The 20,111-nt window shown below is 47.6% G+C and overlaps 1 protein-coding gene across 1 annotated transcript in view; it reads left to right on the top strand.

Annotated features, from left to right (window-relative positions):
* The first annotated feature begins 54 nt into the window (after positions 1–54).
* The window catches only part of SEC23IP (SEC23 interacting protein), a 47,088-nt gene continuing 27,031 nt past the window's right edge, over positions 55–20,111 (top strand). The window contains exons 1-9 of the mRNA XM_068166111.1: positions 55–285; positions 6,000–6,526; positions 9,245–9,440; positions 11,276–11,469; positions 12,335–12,424; positions 13,828–13,948; positions 15,427–15,516; positions 16,809–16,950; positions 18,715–18,923. Of these exons, the coding sequence (XP_068022212.1) occupies positions 141–285; positions 6,000–6,526; positions 9,245–9,440; positions 11,276–11,469; positions 12,335–12,424; positions 13,828–13,948; positions 15,427–15,516; positions 16,809–16,950; positions 18,715–18,923 (1,714 nt within the window). The 5' untranslated portion in view covers positions 55–140. The remainder of the gene's footprint in view (positions 286–5,999; positions 6,527–9,244; positions 9,441–11,275; positions 11,470–12,334; positions 12,425–13,827; positions 13,949–15,426; positions 15,517–16,808; positions 16,951–18,714; positions 18,924–20,111) is intronic.

Raw genomic sequence — 20,111 nt, 5'->3', positions numbered from 1 at the left:
GGGCCCGCCTTCTTCTCTCCCGTACGTAGAGAGGCCGTCAGGGCGCGTCGCTGCCGCCGCCATTTTACAACCGGGCAAAGCGACTGAGGGCGGAAAGGGTCGGGCTGCCGCGGGGGAAGGGACGTGGCCGGGGTGCAGCCATGGCGGCAGCGAAGCCCGGGGCTACCGGCGGCGGGACCAACTTGCTCTTCTCTACTTCAGCTATCGACTTCAACTTCACCGTGCCCTTCATCCCGGTCAGCCAAGCTCCGGCTGCGGCGCCGGAACCCGCTCTCCTGGCGGCCGGTAGGGAGGGCGCCGGGGGGGTTGCTGAGGCTCTGCTGCGAGGGAATCGGGGGGATGCGGAGGGGATGAGGGCTCTGCGCCGCTGAGCTTCCGCGCAGCCCCTGTGTGCCGCTGGGTCAGGGCATGGGGGGTCGGCGGGCGCCCTGAGGAGCCGAGCCGGGATTCGCCAAGGGCCACCTCGGGCCTGGCCGGCGTCTGGGCCCGCTAAGTGTCGGCTGGAGCCGAATCGCCTCTCCCTGGGGCTCTCTGAGCCGGTTGCCATTGCCAGCTGTCGGGCGCTGGTTCTTTAGGCAAGACAAGCTGCTTGAGACGTCTCTGTGCTGCTGCTGGTGCTTCGCGTGGACTTCACGCTGACGTGCTTGGCTTTGCCTTCGGTGTCGGAGGAGAGGGGATGGTTGTCATGTTTTCAGCTCATTGATTTGCATATTTGTTTCAGCAATTAAAAGTTGTTAGTGCTTCCGTTCTGCTTTTCTTCTTCTTCTTCTTCTTCTTCTTTTTGTTTCCTTTCTTAGCTCTCCCATGTTATCTTCTATTATCCCACTATGAAAATAGCATGTTAAGTAGGCACCTTAAATGCCCTTGCTAATTTAACCACGGTTTTAATATCCTTGCCTTCTAAAGCCTTCGTCATGTTCCAAACACATGCATGTACAACTTTAGCCTGGAGAAGATGAGGAGGCTCAGGGGAGACCTTATTGCTCTCTACAGCTACCTGAAGGGAGGTTGCAGCCAGGTGGGGGTTGGTCTCTTCTCCCAGGCAAGCAGTACCAGAACAAGAGGACACAGTCTCAAGCTGCACCAGGGGAGGTTTAGGCTTGAGGTGAGAAGAAAGTTCTTCCCAGAAAGAGAGATTGGCCATTGGAATGTGCTGCCCAGGGAGGTGGTGGAGTCACCATCACTTGAAGTGTTTAAGAAGGGACTGGATGAGGCACTTGATGCCATGGTTTAGTTGGTTAGATGATGTTGGATGATAGGTCGGACTTGATGATCTCTGAGGTCTTTTCCAACCTGGTTAATTCTATTCTATTCCATATACAAAATCTGGTGCTCAGGCAGTTTCAGGTAAAAGAACAGATCCTTCTGGAAATGTGTTCTGTGTGAGATTAAAGCCCTAAACATCGGAGATACATCTAAAAGTCAGATATTTTGAATTTTACTGCGCTGGTGCATGTTGAATCCAAAGTCTTAAGACCCAATTTCAGTGCTTTTTGTAAGTATTGATATAGCTGGAAATCAGTGGAGTACATTTCTATAGATTTGGTGCAATGTTTGTCAGGTATGGATTTGAATCATATTTTTGTAGTTCAGCTACATGTTTTTTAGGTGAGTGAAATAAAAGTATCAGTGTTAGTCCAACTAACCTGAGGTATCCAAGTACCTGATGTGTTTGCTACTTTGTGGTGCAATCCTTACAGCTTTTCTTCCTTGCAAATATACATGGTTTCTACTTTTAAAAATAAGAGTAATTTTTCAGTGCTGTTCTGGCCAGTAACTTTGCATAGAGGACCTGTGGCAATTTCCTGAAGAGTTTAAAACTAGTCAGGGAGACAATCTGATGAGATGTGATTCATGTGGTGAGTTGTTACACTCTCCATCTCACTTAAAATCTGATCAGATGAAGATACATTGTGTTGCAGCTGGAGTGAATTTCAGTGCCAGAGGTTGTGCCACGTTCCATCTCTGTCCAAGCTAGTATCATAGTATCATTCAGGGTTGGAAGGGACCACAAGGATCATCTAGTTCCAACCCCCCTGCCATGGGCAGGGACACCCCGCACTAGATCAGGCTGGCCAGAGCCTCAGCCAGCCTGGGCTTAAACACCTCCAGGGACAGGGCCCCAACCACCTCCCTGGACAACCCATTCCAGGGCTTCACCACTCTCCTGGGGAAGAACTTCCTCCTCACATCCAGCCTGAATCTCCCCACCTCCAGCTTCATTCCATTCCCCCTAGTCCTATCACTACTTGACATCCTGAGCAGTCCCTCCCCAGCCTTCCTGTAGGCCCCTTCAGATACTGGAAGGCCACAATGAGGTCACCTGGGAGCCTTCTCTTCTCCAGACTGAACAGCCCCAACTCCTTCAGTCTGTCCTCACAGGAGAGGTGCTCCAGCCCTCTGCTCATCCTTGTGGCCCTTCTCTGGACACCTTCCAGCACCTCCAGATCCCTCTTGCAATAGGGGCTCCAGAACTGGATGCAGGACTCCAGGTGGGGTCTCACCAGAGCTGAGCAGAGGGGGAGGATCACCTCCCTTGCCCTGCTGGCCACACTTCTCCTGATGCAGCCCAGGATCTGATTGGCTTTGTGGGCTGCAAGTGCACACTGAGAGCTCCTGTTGAGCTTCTTGTCCACCAGCACCCCCAAGTCTCTCTCCTCAGGGCTGCTTTCCAGCCAGTCCCTGCCCAGCCTGGATTTGTGCCTGGGATTGCCTCGACCCAGATGCAGGACCCTGCCCTTGCTCTTGTTGAACCTCATGAGGTTGGCTTGTGCCCACCTCTGCAGCCTGTCCAGGTCCCTCTGGATGGCCTCCCTTCCCTCCAGCGTGTCTGCTGCACCACACAGCTTGGTGTCATCAGCAAACTTGCTGAGGGTGCACTCAGTGCCACTGTCCATGGCACCCACAGAGATGTTGAACAAGCCATATCCTGTCAAATGTTTAATTTCCATGGTTCGTTATGCTCACCATTTGTCCAGCCAGATGTCATAGGGATCTGGCTGTGTAGAGCACCTTGTGTCTTGAGTCATACTTTGAAGCTGGAGAGGGCAAGCTCTTGATTTTGAATTGTAAATTGTTTAAACTATAATCAGAATTGATCATCAGGAATTCTTTGGCATCTGACAACCAACGTTAGGAAAACTGTGTGCAGTCATAAATTTGTTTGATCTCCAAGGGCGAGTAAGAAGTGTTCTGTGCCTTGCACTGTGCCCAGGTGGCCAAGAAAGCCAATGGCATCCTGTCTGGGATTAGAAGTGCTGTGTTCAGCAGGAGGAGGGAGGGGAATTGTCCCTTTGCACTCAGCTCTGGTGAGGCCCTGCCTTGAGTATTGTCTTCAGTTTTGAGCACCTCAGTACAAGGGAGATGTGGAGGTGCTGGAACCAGTGCAGAGGAGGCCAAGGAAGGTGTGAAGCGCCTGGGGAATAAATTTGATGAGAAGTGTTTGGTTTGGAAAAGAGGAGGCTGAAGGGAGACCTCATTGCTGTCTACAACTACCTGAAAAGACATTGTGGAGAGGCTGGTGCTGATCTCTTTTCACAGGTAATTAGTGATAGAACAAGGGGTAGAAGCCTTAAGCTGCAACCAGGGTAGGTTTAGACTGGACATTAGGAAACATTTTTTCAGAGCAAAAATAGTCAGGGATTGGAATGTGCTGCCCAGGGAGGTGGTGTATTCCCCAAGCCTGGATGTGTTTAAAGGTGGTTTGGATATGGTGCTTGGGGCTATGGTTTAGGGGTGAGCCTTGTAGAGTAGGGTTCTGGGTTGGACTTGGTGATCCTGAGGGTCTTTTCCAACCTGAATGTTTCTGTGAGTCTGTGATGGAAGCTGCATTCCCTGACTCAGGTGTGGGTACAGTAACTGATATACTTCATGTAGGCAGCAAAGGGTGTGCCCAGTGAGGAAGTGCACTGTCCATGTCACATGTGGCTGTTAGGTGGCAATCTAAATAACAAGGTTCCACCTCGTGCAGGGAGAGGGAGGTTGTCACACAGCTGCTGTTGAAGAAAGACTGTTTTGTATATAGCGAGAACACTGCCCTTGTATGTCAAGGCTGTACACTCACAGGGAGTTCATAAATTTGTATGAAATGCTTGGTTTTCTGCCAGTCTGGCCCTAGGTTCCAATGTAGCTTTCACAGACATAGGAAAAGGCAAAGTAGAAAGTAGTGTACTGTGTTGGAAAACTGCTTGTGTATCTATCTGAATAGACACACACACAACTTCTGCTTTGACAGACCCTTGGCCAACCTTGTTTTGCAAGGAGGGACCGAGTTAGACTGAATGTCTGAAACCTAGTTGGAATTGGAGAGTAGTAGGTGTTTTGTGAAGAGGGGGTTGGTAAAGGCCTTGAAAACTCTTCAGCACGTTGCTGTGTGTTTAATCATGGTCTGAACACGGGGAGGTGAATTGCCTGCTCTGCTACCAGTTGTTTTGGAAAGCTGAGAACTGACAGTGGTATGCAGGATGCTTCTCTCTGTTCCACAATGTTTGTGAAAGTGAAAGGGAGAAGGATTTTATTGTTTGGAAATGGAGGCCTTTTATTTGGTATAAATGGCTATTCTGCTTATAGTTGGGAGATAAACCATGGGCCTGAGTTCATGCTTATCATTGCTTCTAAGTGGTTTTAGTATTCTCCACATGATGGTTCACACACCAAGATTTTGGTGCTTGCTTCTCAAAGTGCTATAGGGAAAAGTAAGAGAAATTGATAACTGCAGGTGATGCCTTGCATTGACATAGCCAGGAAAGATTACTAGATAAAAGATGATTAAAATAGTCCTTTCTAGTTGTGGCAGCTGCTTCTTTTGTGATTAATTAATTAGAACAGCAGCTTTCCAGGGAATCTTCTCTGTGGATTCCCCTGTGCTCCCCTGGTACTCTGGATTACAGTTACATCGGCTGTGGACAAAGACATTTGTTACTGGCTGCTTGTTGCTGCAGAGATGTTTGGCCTCTTTGGCTGGGGATTGAGTAGCAGAGAAGCAATGGTAACATTTGGGTTTCTTCCCCAAGTCCTGGGCAATATCAGATTGTCAGAGAAGATGACAACAACTCTTTACAGCTTCTGCAGATTGCACTGGCTGCTTGCAAGGTGCTGCTCTCTCAGATGGTGGTGCTCAGACTGTCACAGGTTAAATGGAGTTTACTGTGAGACCTTGGATAATGTGACATCAACTTTTCTTCCACTTGTTACTAGACCCCTGCAAAGCAGCAAACTATGATTGACCAGGACTTGGTTTATGTATTTTCCCAATGGGAAAGGGCAGTCGTGGCCTTGCACCTTTTAAAGCCCTACCTTGCAGTTGTGCAGAATGGGGATTTATTTTTTTGCACCAGAGATTTAGCTGTCATGCCAGACTGGAGTAGGATTTTTAGGGAGAACTGGAATGAGTCCTGCTCATCAAATAGCTTGGGGTGATGAGTTGCAGCCACCTTGCAAATCAAATGAGAAACCCTGCAAGAGCTCTGCTGGAGGAGCAGGTGAGGACAGATTGGTTAGCCAGTAGGTTTGGCCGACTTGGGAATGTCCTTAAGCTCTACTTCTGAAGTTGATCTTGGAAGTCTGAAAATCAGAGCATGAAGTCCCATGTTTATCAGCTGTTTGCATGGTGAAAGGAAATGGACCAAAGCTGCTCTTGCATTTGGTAGGCATAAGGGAAATTGGAAAGAATTATAGTGCCCTGAAAGCAGGGATCTTTGCCAGTTGGCTTGGGAAAGTCCTGACTTCAGTCATACTGTGATCTCTGATTTCAGATTTTTAAGCTTGTTGTTTTTATCAGTGTAAGCTGAGTGACTTTTATGGTACATTTTAAGTGTTCTTGAAGACTTGCTATCTTCTGTTTCATTTTGTTATGTATTTCTTCATCAAGGATATGCAGGCTTTGGAGCCCTTGTGGTAGCAGGTGATAATGTTCCAGGACATTCTGAGCACATACACTAACCAGTTTAAACCTCTCACAATATCTCTAGTGACCTTGTGTTCTTTTTATTTTGTTGTAGATGATTCTGCAGATGTGGGTGAAGAGGACAGCTTCCTGGGTCAGACTTCTGCCAGCCCTAATCCACCACAGACTTTCAACTATTTCTCTCAAGTACCCAGCAGCAGTGATCCATTTGGAAGTATCGGGCAGCCACCCTTAACCACTGCTCCCCCCGTGGGAGCACCAGCCTTCTCCAGGCCTCCAGCTTCACTGCCCCTGGTGTCTGGGGCCCAGGATGGGCAAAATGCCTTCTCACCTCACATTCCAAAGTCACAGGCCTCTTACGGTGCTCCACCTGCTTCTCAGGGCGGGGTCACCGCTTATCAGACTCCTCAGCAGAGCTGTCCCCCCCCTGCCAGTGCGTCTGCTCTTCCCCATGGATCCTCTCCTCAGGGCTATAACCCTTACCGGCACACCACCCTGAGCAGCAGAGCCAACCCCTACCTTACTCCGCCCCAGCTGCAGCAGAGTCATGCTCCTGCTCACCAGCCGTCCTCTGTGCCGCCTGTCCAGATGTATCAGACACCTCCAGGACCACTGACAGAGGTACATAAATCGTTCCCCATGGCCTGGTACCAGAACAAACCAATTTTCAGTCATTTTCCTCTTTGAACTGTGTATTTTATCTTCTGAAGGCTTTTCTTTTCCTAAAACACAAACAAGAACCCTTAACCGAACCAAACAACCAAACAAAGCAAACACCACCACCAACACCCCCCCAAAAAACGCTCCCCACAAGTAAACAAAAATAATAAACCAAAAGAACAAAAAACCCACAAACAAAACCAAACAAACCAACAAAAAACACCCAGAAGAGGCCTCAAATGATTTCTGATAGCAGGAGATTGAGCACATTCAAGTGCCGGGTTCTGCACATTGGCCACAACAACCCCATGCAGTGCTACAGGCTGGGGTCAGAGTGGCTGGAGAGCGGCCAGGCAGAGAGGGACCTGGGGGTACTGGTGGATGGTAGGCTGAACATGAGCCTGCAGTGTGCCCAGGCAGCCAAGAGGGCCAATGGCATTCTGGCCTGCATCAAGAACAGTGTGGCCAGCAGGAGCAGGGAGGTCATTCTGCCCCTGTACACTGCACTGGTTAGGCCACACCTTGAGTCCTGTGTCCAGTTCTGGGCCCCTCAGTTTAGGAAGGAGGTTGACTTGCTGGAACGAGTCCAGAGAAGGGCAATGAAGTTGGTGAGGGGTTTGGAACACAGCCCTGTGAGGAGAGACTGAGGGAGCTGGGATTGCTTAGCCTGGAGAGGAGGAGACTCAGGGGTGACCTTACTACTCTCTACAACTACCTGAAGGGAGGTTGTAGACAGGCAGATGTTGGTCTCTTCTCCCAGGCAGCCAGCACCAGAACAAGAGGACACAGTCTCAGGCTGCACCAGGGGAGGTTTAGGTTGAATGTTAGGAAGAAGTTCTATCCAGAAAGAGTGATTGCCCATTGGAATGGGCTGCCTGGGGAGGTGGTGGAGTCACCATCATTGGAGGTGTTCAGGAGGAGACTTGCTGGGGTGCTTGGTGCCATGGGTTAGTTGTTTAGGTGGGTTGGATTGGTTGATAGGTTGGACGTGATGATCTTGAAGGTTTCTTCCAACCTGTTGTATTCTATGTATATGTATCTCTTCACTAGAAGTAGCTTGGAACTGCTGCTTTAGAAAAGCTTTCTCATCTATACAGTGAGCTGTAGTCTGAAGCTGTAGTTGTGTGAGCCTCTGGGGTGAGAAGCAAAGCCTGGTTGTGAAGTTCTGTTGCTCTTCTCTGTCTGTCACTGAACCTGCTGCCATTTCAGCTGTGCTGCTGCATTGTGTCTGCCTCTGCTTGAAATCAGGTTGTTCATCCTTTTGCAAGATAGGGACTGAAAATCTTTTTTTCCACCTGGTTTTGCTGATGGAGGCAGCACTTGAAATTAGGATTTAAGTCATGCAAACGATCAGTAAATCCTTTGAAACACCTGGGTTGAGGATTTTGTGTGACCGAAAGCATTAATCTCCATTCCTTCTTTTTCCCCTTCACAAAAAATATTGTTAAAACCCCATGAGCCTGTTGAGTGATAACTTGAAAAGTTTTCTTTGAAAACAACAAAGGTTGTTTTTATTTTGCCTGAACTGTTACTATTTTGACTAAAGAATAGAAACAGGTAAAGACTTAAAGAACCTAAAGATTAACGAACTTCAGAAGTCACTTGCAGGATTTCCTGTGCTATACAATGTATTAGTTTGGTTTTTTTTCTCTTTAACTACATCAACCAAAGCAGTTGCTGCTGCTTTGCTTCACTTGCTTTTAGTTGGACTGACTGGGATCTTAGAATCATAGAATCAGTAAGGTTGGAAAAGAGCTCAGAGATCGTCAAGTCCAACCTATCACCCAACACCTCCTGACAACTAAACCATGGCTTCAAGTGCCACATCCAATCCCTTTTTGAACACCTCCAGAGATGGTGACTCCACCACTTCCCTGGGCAACACATTCCAGTGGGCAATTACTCTTTCTGGGAAGAACTTTCTCCTCACCTCCAGCCTAAACTTCTCCTGGTGTAGCTTGAGACTGTGTCCTCTTGTTCTGGTGCTGGTAGCCTGGGAGAGGAGACCAACCCCCACCTGTCTATAACCTCCCTTCAGGTAGTTATGGAAAGCAATAGGGTCTCCCCTGAGCCTCCTCTTCTCCAGGCTAAGCAACCCCCTGTCTTTGTACAGTGTATATGGCCTCAGTTTTATGGAGGCTGTTGTCCCTTTCAAAATCAGTTCTTTTCTTGCCTCACTAAGGCTACCATTCAGATTGGAATCTGCCTGTCCTGATCACTTTGCAGGAAGAGAGCTACAGCTGAAGCTGCAGTTGCTGAAATTGACACTCTTAATACAAACATACAATTAGGTATAAAAGGATCATAAGGGCCTTGATTATTTCATTTTCATGTCAAATTCTGTGACCATAAGCAATAAACTCAGCCTGAGTTTTGAAAATTTAAGGGCATATTTTAAATCTCACTGGTTTTATGTGATCAGGGTGCTAGACCTGTAACAGGGTTTTTTTTGTATGGGGCTGAAATTCACATCCTTCCTCAGATGGGAAAGGTGTACATTTACAAAAGCCTGAGAAAGTAGACAACTTGTCAGTAATGTTTTTAGAATGGAAAAGAATGTTCTTGGGGGGAGGAAAAAGTGGTTGAAATAAAGGCTCAGAGTGTTCTTCACAGGCAAGTGCAGATGAGTTGTATAAGAACTGTGTGACACTGGGGTGCTGAGCCTGTGGGTGTTTTCAGTTTCCACAGGCTCAAGCACAGCTCCGAGCTCCCAGGCCGGCAGGTCCACTGGTCCAGGCACCTCCTGTTTTGCTGCAGAACCAATATGAACCTGTTCAGCCACACTGGTTCTACTGTAAGGAGGTGGAGGACAAGCAGATATGGCTGCCCTTCAGCCTTCTGGATTCTGCAAAGCTAGAGGAAGTCTATAATTCTGGTAAGTCATGTCTTACTCAAAGGTGTTAGAAGGAGGATATTAGAGTAATGCCACTGATGTGTGGGAGGGTGATCTGGCAGTAATAAGTAGAGTTAATACATAGCTTGAATATGTATTTTCATAGAATCATGGAATTGGCTCAGTTGGAAAAGACCTCCAAGATCATCAAGTCCCAACTGTCACCACCACCATAGCCATTAAGCCATGTCCACAGGCTTCTTGAACACCTCCAGGGATGGTGACTCCACCACCTCCCTGGGCAGTCTGACCACTCTTTCAGTAAAGAAATGTTTCCTAATACCCAGTCTAAACCTCCCCTGGCACAGTTCCAGGCCATTTCCTCTCACCCTATCACCTGATACTAACGAGAAGAGATTGAACCCCACCTCACTACAACCTACTTTTAGGTAGTTGTAGTAATTTTGTACTAATTTTGTGCCACTTAATTTATTTCTCTTATATTATCTGTTGCTTGATGCTAACAGTGTTAAGATCTACATCCCTAGTGGATATCTCATTTTCATGTAGAACTTCTGATTATCTGTGTCTTGGCTGTGTAACTCTGTCAGCTGGAGTAAGCATTCATATCTGGGAGTTGTTCAAGGCTTTTTTGTTGTATACAGAGCATGCAGAGGAGTTTCAGGTGCACACAATGATTGTCTGATGTTATGAACCTTCTCTTCCATGGCTTATCTAAGTGCTGGGTTCTACGCATTGGCCACAACAACCCCATGCAGTGCTACAGGCTGGGGTCAGAGTGGCTGGAGAGCAGCCAGGCAGAGAGGGACCTGGGGCTACTGGTTGACAGTAGGCTGAACACAAGCCAGCAGTGTGCCCAGGTGGCCAAGAAGGCCAATGGCATCCTGGCCTGGATCAGGAACAGTGTTGCCAGCAGGAGCAGGGAAATCATTCTGCCCTGTGCTCAGCACTGGTTAGGCCACACCTTGAGTACTGTGTCCAGTTCTGGGCCCCTGAGTTTAGGAAGGGGGTTGACTTGCTGGAATGAGTCCAGAGAAGGGCAACAAAGCTGGGGAGGAATCTGCACAGCCCTGTGAGGAGAGGCTGAGGGAGCTGGGGTTGCTTAGCCTGGGGAAGAAGGGGCTCAGGAAAGACCTTATTGCTGTCTACCTGAAGAGAGGTTGTAGCCAGGTGGGGGTTGGTCTCTTCTCCCAGGCACCCAGCACCAGAACAAGAGGACACAGTCTGGATTTAGAATAAACCTTTATTTAGAATAAACCAGGTTGGAAGAGACCTTCAAGATCATCGTGTCCAACCCATCAACCAATCCAACACCACCTAAACAACTAACCCATGTCACCAAGCACCCCATCAAGTCTCCTCCTGAACACCTCCAGCAATGATGACTCCACCACCTCCCTGGGCAGCCCATTCCAATGGGCAATCACTCTCTCTGTGTAAAACTTCCTCCTAACATCCAACCTGAACCTCCCCTGGTGCAGCCTGAGACTGTGTCCTCTTGTTCTGGTACTGGCTGCCTGGGAGAAGAGACCAACATCTGCCTGCCTACAATGTTAGGAAGCAATTCTTCCCAGAAAGAGGGATTGGCCATTGGAATGTGCTGCCTGGGGATGTGGTGGAGTCACCATCATTGGAAGTGTTTAGTTGATTAGATGGTGTTGGGTGACAGGTTGGACTTGATGATCTCTGAGGTCTTTTCCAACCTGGTTAATTCTTTAGAATAGAATTGGAATAGAATTAACCAGGTTCTGTTCTATTCTAACGGCCTGATAGTCATCAGAGAAGTGACTGAGGTTGGGATGAGAGAGAAAAATGCTTGCACTTGTGCTGTAAACAGTGTGACTTTTGTGTCATAGTCCAGCCTGACCCTGAGAGCGTGGTTCTGAGCACTGATGGGGGTCGCTATGATGTGTACCTGTACGACAGAGTGAGGAAAGCTGTGTACTGGGAGGAGGAGCCCTCTGAAGTGCGGCGCTGCACCTGGTTTTACAAGGGAGACAAGGACAGCCGCTTCGTTCCTTACACTGAGGATTTCAGTGAGAAGCTAGAGGTTAGTGGTACCTTTACATACACTTCACCTGGAGTACTGCACTACACCTGGAGTGCTATGTACAGGTCTGGAGCCCTCAACATAGGAGGGACACGGACCTGATGAAGACGGTCCAGAGGAGGGCCACAAAAATGATCAGGGGCTTAGACCACCTCTGCTTCAAGGACAGGCTGAGGAAGCTGGGGGTGTTCAGCCTGGAGAAGAGGAGGCTCTGGGGAGACCTAATAGCAGCCTTCCAGTACCTGAAGGGGGCCTATAGGACAGATGGGATGAGACTGTTTACAGGGGTCTGCAGTGAGAGGACAAGGAGCAATGACTTCAAAGTAGAGAAGGACAGATTTAGATTGGATATCAGGAAGAAGTTCTTCACTATGAGGGTGGTGGAACACTGGAACAGGTTGCCCAGGGAGGGGGTTGAGGCTCCTCCCCTGGAGATATTCAAGGTGAGGCTCAGCAAGGCCCTGGGCAGCCTGATCTAGTTGGGGATGTCCCTGCTCACTGCAGGGAGGTTGGACTGGATGACCTTTGGAGGTCCCTTCCAGCCTGGACCATTCTATGATTCGTGAAGAGCTTGGCCCTTCGTTGTGTTTATGATCTTAGAAGTACTTCTTTGTGTCTCCTTAAAATGATTTCCAGCAAACTTAAGTAAAGCATATCCTGGGGAGTGACAAGAAGTCTGTGTTGCTCATACATGGGTCCTGCACTGCTGTGACCTAAAATCAACTTGTGTAATGCCTCGTGTGACACACCTGAATAAATAAAGTTATGTAAATTATAACCTTAATGTTGCACTTGATGCACAGGGCCAAGGAATAATTGGTCTGAGAAGGCACACTGATTGTGTGTAACTTGTTTGCTGTTTCAGGCAGAATATAAAAGGGCTGTGACTACAAATCAGTGGCATCGGAGACTCGAATTCCCAAATGGGGAGACAATTGTGATGCACAATCCCAAGGTAATAGATTTTGGCAGTTGATTCTCACAGAATTCTTTAGGGGTAAATCAGCAGGGGAATGGAAGTATGAATTCAATGCAGTCTTAGTCTTGCTTGAGAGGGACTTGCTGATTAATTTGGATATCTGTGCGTCAAGGATGATAGAGTTTACAGAAGGCTGAACTGCTGCTTGCTTCAATGTCCTGCTGTATGTTTAAAAGAGAATGCTTTCTGGAACCTAAGAAGAATAAGGGTTTGCTTAGTAAATATTTGGACTAAGCATAACTGGCAACAAAGGGAAGGCAGTTTGAATTAGTTTGAGCTCAGACAGTCTGCAGTGAATGGAAGGTAATTTAAGCTAAGAGCTTTCATGTGGAGAAGAGCATTAATCTAACTGTAAGTTAATTAGTTTGTCTATCTGTGCTGTGAGAAGTTTTCCACTGCAACTATTTTTAGGCCATGAGAAAGTATAGCAAAACACCCCCAAACCTCTTAAAGTGATTTTAAATGTCTGCTAACAGTGCTTAAAACATGGACTTCAGCCTTACAGCCTTTTGGCCAACACTGTTAAGTGTTGTTAAGTGTTCACTTACTACAGATGCAGTAATTAATAAATAAATACAATAATCCAAGGGCCAGAAAGAATCACAGTTGCTCCTGCTTTAAGCACTTAATGCTGGTTAAGGGTTTTTGTCTAGTGAAGTCCTAATGAAGCCCTTAGACCACTTGGTGGTACAAATAGTTCAGACTATACTGAGTCAGTGTAAGTCTTACAAACAGCCATCCTACTGAATTCCTCATTTTCTAGGGTTTCTGGGCTGCTCTGAATGTTGTCCTTCCCTGAAAAGCACTGCTTTGTTTTGATTCCTTGTGTTAGTTAGAAATAGGGGCAGTGCTCAGTTTCCTCACATAAATTGTAATCTGCTAAGGAAGAGTGGATGCTGAGGCCTATCTGGGAAGCAGGAGCTTGAATAATACTTGTCTGAGGAGCTTCAGTGATACTTGTCTGAGGACTTAAAAGTGCAGAATCACTGAGTAGGTCAGTTTCTTCAACTAGTGGTTGCTTTCATTTAGGTCTTCTGTTTGCTTTTCATGCTAATGAGGATTATCTGTGTTATTATTTTATATATATATAATCTGTCAGTGCAGTTTTAATGAAGCTCTCTGCCACAGGGAGCAGCTCTGGGGTTTTCTAAATTGGTTTTTTTTTTTGGGTGGGGTTTTTTGTTTGTTTTGCTTTGGTTTGGTTTTTTTTCTGGCCTTTTTGTTTTGACATATGTGCTTATACTGAAGAGAACAGTTGAGTCTCAGATGCAAGTTAGAGCAATCAAACTGAAAATGTGTTAAACCATGCAATTCAGACCAATGTTATGAAGCACACTTTTAAGAAAATGTTTATAATTGGACAATATCTTTTTTGTCAGGTGATAGTTCAGTTCCAGCCTTCTGCCACACCAGATGAATGGGGCACCAGTCAAGATGGTCAGGCAAGGCCGCGGGTAGTGAAACGTGGAATTGATGATGACCACGATGAAATTCCTGATGGTATGTGATTACTGGACCTGAGAATGCAGCTTGAGCTGCAGTCAGTTTGGTCCTGTGCAAAAACTGGACAGTAGAGGAGGGGCAATGCATTCTTCATGCCTATAGTGTAAAGATTAAAGTTATTCCTTGAAAGATGTGATTGAAAGATGTGGTTTGGCTTTGGCTTTTTTTAATCAATGGAGTCTTGGGGCCTATCTGATGTCCTGAACCATTTTATGTAATAGAATAGAATAGAATAGAATAGAATAGAATAGAATAGAATAGAATTAACCAGGATGGGAAAGACCTTAGAGATCACTGAGTCCAACCTATCACCCAACACCATCGAATCAACTAAACCATGGCACCAAGTGCCTCATCCAGGCTCTTCTTAAACACCTCCAGTGATGGTGACTCCACCACCTCCCTGGGCAGCACATCCCAAGGGCCAAGCTCTCTTTCTGGGAAGAATTTCTTCCTAGCATCCAGCCTAAACCTCCCCTGGCACATCTTGAGACTGTGTCCTATTGTTAGAATAGAATAGAATAAACCAGGTTGGAAGAGACCTTCAAGATCATCGCATCCAACCTATTAACCAATCCAACCCACCTAAACAACTAACCCATGGCACCAAGCACCCCATCAAGTCTCCTCCTGAACACCTCCAATGATAGTGACTCCACCACCACCCCAGGCAGCCCATTCCAATGGGCAATCACTCTCTCTGGATAGAACTTCTTCCTAATATCCAGCCTAAACCTCCCCTGGCACAGCTTCAGACTGTGTCCTCTTGTTCTGGTGCTGGCTGCCTGGGAGAAGAGACCAACCCCTGCCTGTCTACAACCTCCCTTCAGGTAGTTGTAGAGAGTAATAAGGTCACCCCTGAGTCTCCTCCTCTCCAGGCTGAGCAACTCCAGCTCCCTCAGCCTCTCCTCATAGGGCTTGTGTTCCAAACCGCTCACCAACTTTGTTGCCCTTCTCTGGACTCGTTCCAACAAGTCAACCTCCTTCCTAAACTGAGGGGCCCAGAACTGCGCTGATTGCCTGGGAGTAGAGACCAACCCCCACCTGGCTACAACCTCCCTTTAGGTAGTTGTAGAGAGCAAGAAGGTCTCTCCTGAGCCTCCTCTTCTCCAGGCTAATCAACCCCAGCTCTCTCAGCCTCTCCTCACAGGGCTGTGCTCCAGACCCCTCCCCAGCTTTGTTGCCCTTCTCTGGACACCTTCCAGCATCTCAACAGCTTTCCTAAATTGAGGAGCCCAGAACTGGACACAGTACTCAAGGTGTGGCCCAACCAGCGCTGAGCACAGGGCAGAATGACTTCCCTGCTCCTGCTGGCCACACTACTCCTGATACAGGCCAGGATGCCACTGGCCTTCTTGGCCACCTGGGCACTTTCTCAGCTTTGTAAAGCAAGTATTTCTTAAAGTTGCTTGACTCTAAACTTCACCATTGAAGTACATATTGGTACTATGAGTTTTTCTTTTCTTTTCCTACAGGAGAAATGTCCCAGATTGACCATCTGGTGTTTATGGTCCATGGCATAGGCCCTGTATGCGACTTGAGATTCAGAAGCATTGTTGAATGTGGTATGGTTTTGCTTGTTTAATGAGCAGTTGTATTCTGGACTGTTGAGGTGTGGGTTTCTCTATCTCCTATTCAAATAAGCAGTCTATTTTTTTTTTAAATGAAGTTCACTGATGTTAAGAAGTTCAATTTCTGATAGAATTTTTTTCCCCTGATTATTTTCCAAAAGCAGAACTTGTCCTTTGTTAGGCTGACCCCTTTAACTGTTAATATTAGCCATGCAGAGTGGCTTGGGGTTTGGGGTGTGGGTGTGTGCTTGCTTGGTGTGGTGCTGTTTGGCTGAGGTGGGGCTTTGTTTGCTGTTTTTGAACTTTAAGTGTGCAGCTGAGTAAATTAAGAAGGTCATGTCTGATGATGGAGTAAAAATGCAGCCATTGTGAGATAGCTTCCTTGCGGGTGCTGGTGGACAAAAAGCTCAACATGAGCTCTCAATGTGCACTTGCAGCCTGCAAAGCCAATCAGATCCTGGGCTGCATCAGGAGAAGTGTGGCCAGCAGGTCGAGGGAGGTGATCCTCCCCCTCTACTCAGCCCTGGTGAGACCCCACCTGGAGTACTGCCTCCAGTTCTGGAGCCCCTATTACAAGAGGGATCTGGAGGTGCTGGAACATGTCCAGAGAAGGGCCACAAGGATGAGCAGAGGGCTGGAGCACCTCTCCTATGAGGACAGACTGAAGGAGTTGGGGCTGTTCAGTCTGGAGAAGAGAAGGCTCCCAGGTGGCCTAATTGTGGCCTTCCAGTATCTGAAGGGGGCCTACAGGAGGGCTGGGGAAGGACTTTTCAGGATCTCAGGCAGTGATAGGACTAGGGGGAATGGAATGAAGGTGGAGGTGGGGAGATTCAGGCTGGATGTGAGGAGGAGGTTCTTCACCATCAGAGTGGTGAAGCCCTGGAATGGGTTGTCCAGGGAGGTGGTTGAGGCCCCGTCCCTGGGGGTATTTAAGAGCAGGCTGGATGAGACTTTGTCCAGCCTGATCTAGTGTGAGGTGTCCCTGCCCATGGCAGTGGGGTTGGAACTAGATGATCCTTGTGGTCCCTTCCAACCCTGAATGAAACTATGAAACTATGAAAATCCACTTAATATTGAAGAAATTATATTAAATTGATAAAAATATTCCTATTAAGAAATAATATTTTTGTAGGGGAGTAATACCTGAAAAGATTTTTCCACTTAGCAGTTTCCTTCATGTGTGTTCTGACTGTGTCTGGTGAAACTGGGTGGAAGGGGAGAAAGATTTCTAAGAGTGTGTTACCTGAGTACTGCTACTGACAGATTTTCATTTCTCTTCTCTCCAGTTGATGATTTTAGGACTGTTTCTCTGAAGCTGCTGCAGACTCACTTTAAGAGATCTTTAGAGGAACGTAAAGTGAGCAGGGTGGAATTCCTCCCAGTCCACTGGCACAGTTCTCTGCATGGGGATGCAGCAGGTGTAGACAGGTGAGTACATTGCTTAATGCTGAGAACTTCATACAAGCTGCAGCTGGAGGGTTTTTGTCAAGTGGATAAGAAGAGAAGTTCACAGTATCACAGTATAACTAAGGTTGGAAGAGACCTCGAGGATCATCGAGTCCAACCTGTCACCACAGACCTCATGACTAGACCATGGCACCAAGTGCCACATCCAATCTCCTCTTGAACACTTCCAGGAATGGTGACTCCACCACCTCCCTGGGCAGCACATCCCAATGACGAATGACTTGCTCAGTGATGAACTTCCTCCTCACCTCGAGTCTAAACCTCCCCTGGCACAGCTTGAGACTGTGTCCTCTTGTTCTGGTGCTGGTTGCCTGGGAGAAGAGACCAACCCCTTCCTGGCTACAACCACCTTTCAGGTAGTTGTAGAGGGCAATGAGGTCACCCCTGAGCCTCCTCTTCTCCAGGCTAAACAACCCCAGCTCCCTCAGCCTCTCCTCACAGGGCTGTGCTCAAGGCCTCTCCCCAGCCTTGTTGCCCTTCTCTGGACACCTTCAAGTGTCTCAATGTCCTTCTTAAACTGAGGAGCCCAGAACTGGACACAGGACTCAAGGTGCAGCCTAACCAGTGCAGAGTACAGGGGCACAATGACTTCCCTGCTCCTGCTGGCTACACTATTCCTAATGCAGGCTAGGATGCTATTGGCCTTCTTGGCCACCTGGGCACACTGCTGGCTCAAATGTTAATGTTCTCTTCAGGCTAGATCAATAGGTGCATGACAGGGTTATAAAAGAGAATGGCTTATGTTTTTATTTTTAATTGTTTGATGAGTACAGGGAAAACTGGAAAGGCATGTGTGGACTATTTTTTATATTAGTGCCTTTACAGAATACAGAATTAACCAGGTTGGAAAAGACTTTTGAGATCAAACCCAACCTATCACCCAACACCATCTAATCAACTAAACCATGGCACCAAGTGCCTCATCCAGTCTCTCTTTAAAGAAACACCTCCAGTGATGGTGACTCCACCACCTCCCTGGGCAGCACATTCCAGTGGCTAATTTCTCTTTCTGGGAAGAATTTCTTCCTAACATCCAGCCTGAACCTCCCCATGTGCAGCTTGAGACCATCCCATAACACTGAGTGCCGGGAGATATATGTGTATACACACACACACACTTTTTCAGTACTTCATTTTCATGGTAGTGGCTGATGAACTGATACACAATGGGTGTGTGGAGATAGTGGTTGTAAGTATGAGGTGATGGCAATCTGTTCCAGTGTCTCACAACCCTCATGGGAATAACTCCTTCCTAACATCCAATCTGAAGCTACCCATTTCTGTTTTCTTTTCATTGCCCCCAGTCCTATCACTCCTTGACACCCTAAGAAGTCCCTCCCCAGCTTTCTTGTAGCCCCATTCAGATACTGGAGGGCCACAGTTAGGTCTCCTCCGAGCCTTCTCTTTTCTAGACTGAACAACACCAGCTCCCTCAGTCTGTCATAGAATGAGCCATGTTGGAAGTGACCTCCAAGATTATCCAGTCCAACCTATCACCCAGCCCTATCCAATCAACTGGACCATGGCACTAAGTGCCTCATCCTCATAGGAGAGGAGCTCCAGCCCTCTGCTCATCCTCATGGCCCTTCTCTGGACATGCTCCATCACCTCCAGATCCTTCCTGTACTAGGGGCTCCAGAAGTGGATGCAGTACTCCAGGAGGGGGTCTCATGAAGTTATTATCTGCATTTCTCCAAAGGCTTTCTAATGGTTTTGTGTTGCTAGGAACATAAAGAAGATCACTCTGCCCAGCATCGGTCGCCTACGCCACTTCACCAATGAAACCCTCCTGGACATCCTGTTTTACAACAGCCCCACCTACTGCCAGACCATCGTGGAGAAAGTGGGGCTGGAGATGAACCGCTTGTACGCCCTCTTCATGAGCCGCAACCCCGACTTCAAGGGAGGAGTCTCCGTGGCCGGGCACAGCTTAGGTAATCCGCCGAGCAGCTGAGTTGGGATAAACGATAAGGGAAACACAACCTTCACTAAGTGTCAGGCTAGAAGTATCACAGAATCACAGAGCGTTAAGGGTTGGAAGGGACCTGCCTTTAGCCTGGAGAAGGGGAGACTCAGGGGTGACCTTATTGCTGTCTGCAACTATCTGAAGGGAGGTTGTAGACAGGCAGAGGTTGGTCTCTTCTCCCAGGCAGCCAGCACCAGAACAAGAGGACACAGTCTCAGACTGCACCAGGGGAGGTTCAGGCTGGAGGTTAGGAGGAAGTTTTACACAGAGAGAGTGATTGCCCATTGGAATGGGCTGCCTGGGGAGGTGGTGGAATCGCCACTGCTGGAGGTGTTTGGGAGGAGACTTGACAGGATGCTTAGTTGCATGGTTTAGTTGATTGGGTGGTGTTGGATGATAGGTTGGACGTGATGATCTTGAAGGTCTCTTCTGGTCTATTCTATTCTATTCTATTCTATTCTATTCTATTCTATTCTATTCTATTCTATTCTATTCTATTCTATTCTATTCTATTCTATTCTATTCCTCATCCAGTCCAACCCCCCTGCCAGAGCAGGGTCACCTAGAGCAGATCACACAGGAATGCACCCAGGTGGGTTTGGAATGTCTCCAGAGGAGACTCCACAACCTCTGTGGGCAGCCTGTTCCAGTGTTGTGTCATCCTCACAGTGAAAAAGTTTTTGCTTCTGTTCACATGGAACCTGCTATGCTCCACCTTGCACCCTTTGCCCCTTGTCCTATCATTGGGCATCTCTGAGCAGAGCCTGACTCCCATCCTGACACTCACCCTTCCCATACTTATAAACATTCATGAGGTCACCTTGCAGTCTCCTCTCTAAGCTGAAGAGCCCCAGCTCCCTCAGTCTCTCTCCCTTCATCATCTTTGTGACCCTGTTCTGGACTCTTTCAAGCAGTTCATTGAGGTTCTTCTTGAACTGAGGGGCCTAGACCTGGACACAATATTCCAGATGCAGCCTCACCAGGGCAGAGTAGATGGGGAGGAGAGCATCTCTTGACCTACTAACCCCTTGATAGAGCATGGCTGTTTTTCAGAATATGGGTGACTAAAAGTCAAGCACCTCTCAAGAGGTAAGTTTATAAAGCTTTGAGAGGAAGTTAGTACTTCATGGATGCCTGCATCTCCTCCCACCTTCTC

Source organism: Melanerpes formicivorus, unplaced genomic scaffold (genome assembly GCF_026170545.1).
Source record: "Melanerpes formicivorus ecotype bairdi unplaced genomic scaffold, bMelFor1.0.p_v2 SCAF_97, whole genome shotgun sequence".
In the NCBI taxonomy this organism is placed as follows: Eukaryota; Metazoa; Chordata; class Aves; order Piciformes; family Picidae; genus Melanerpes; species Melanerpes formicivorus.
The sequence above is the reverse complement of the archived record's forward strand: the minus strand, read 5'-3'. Positions and strand labels throughout refer to the sequence as shown.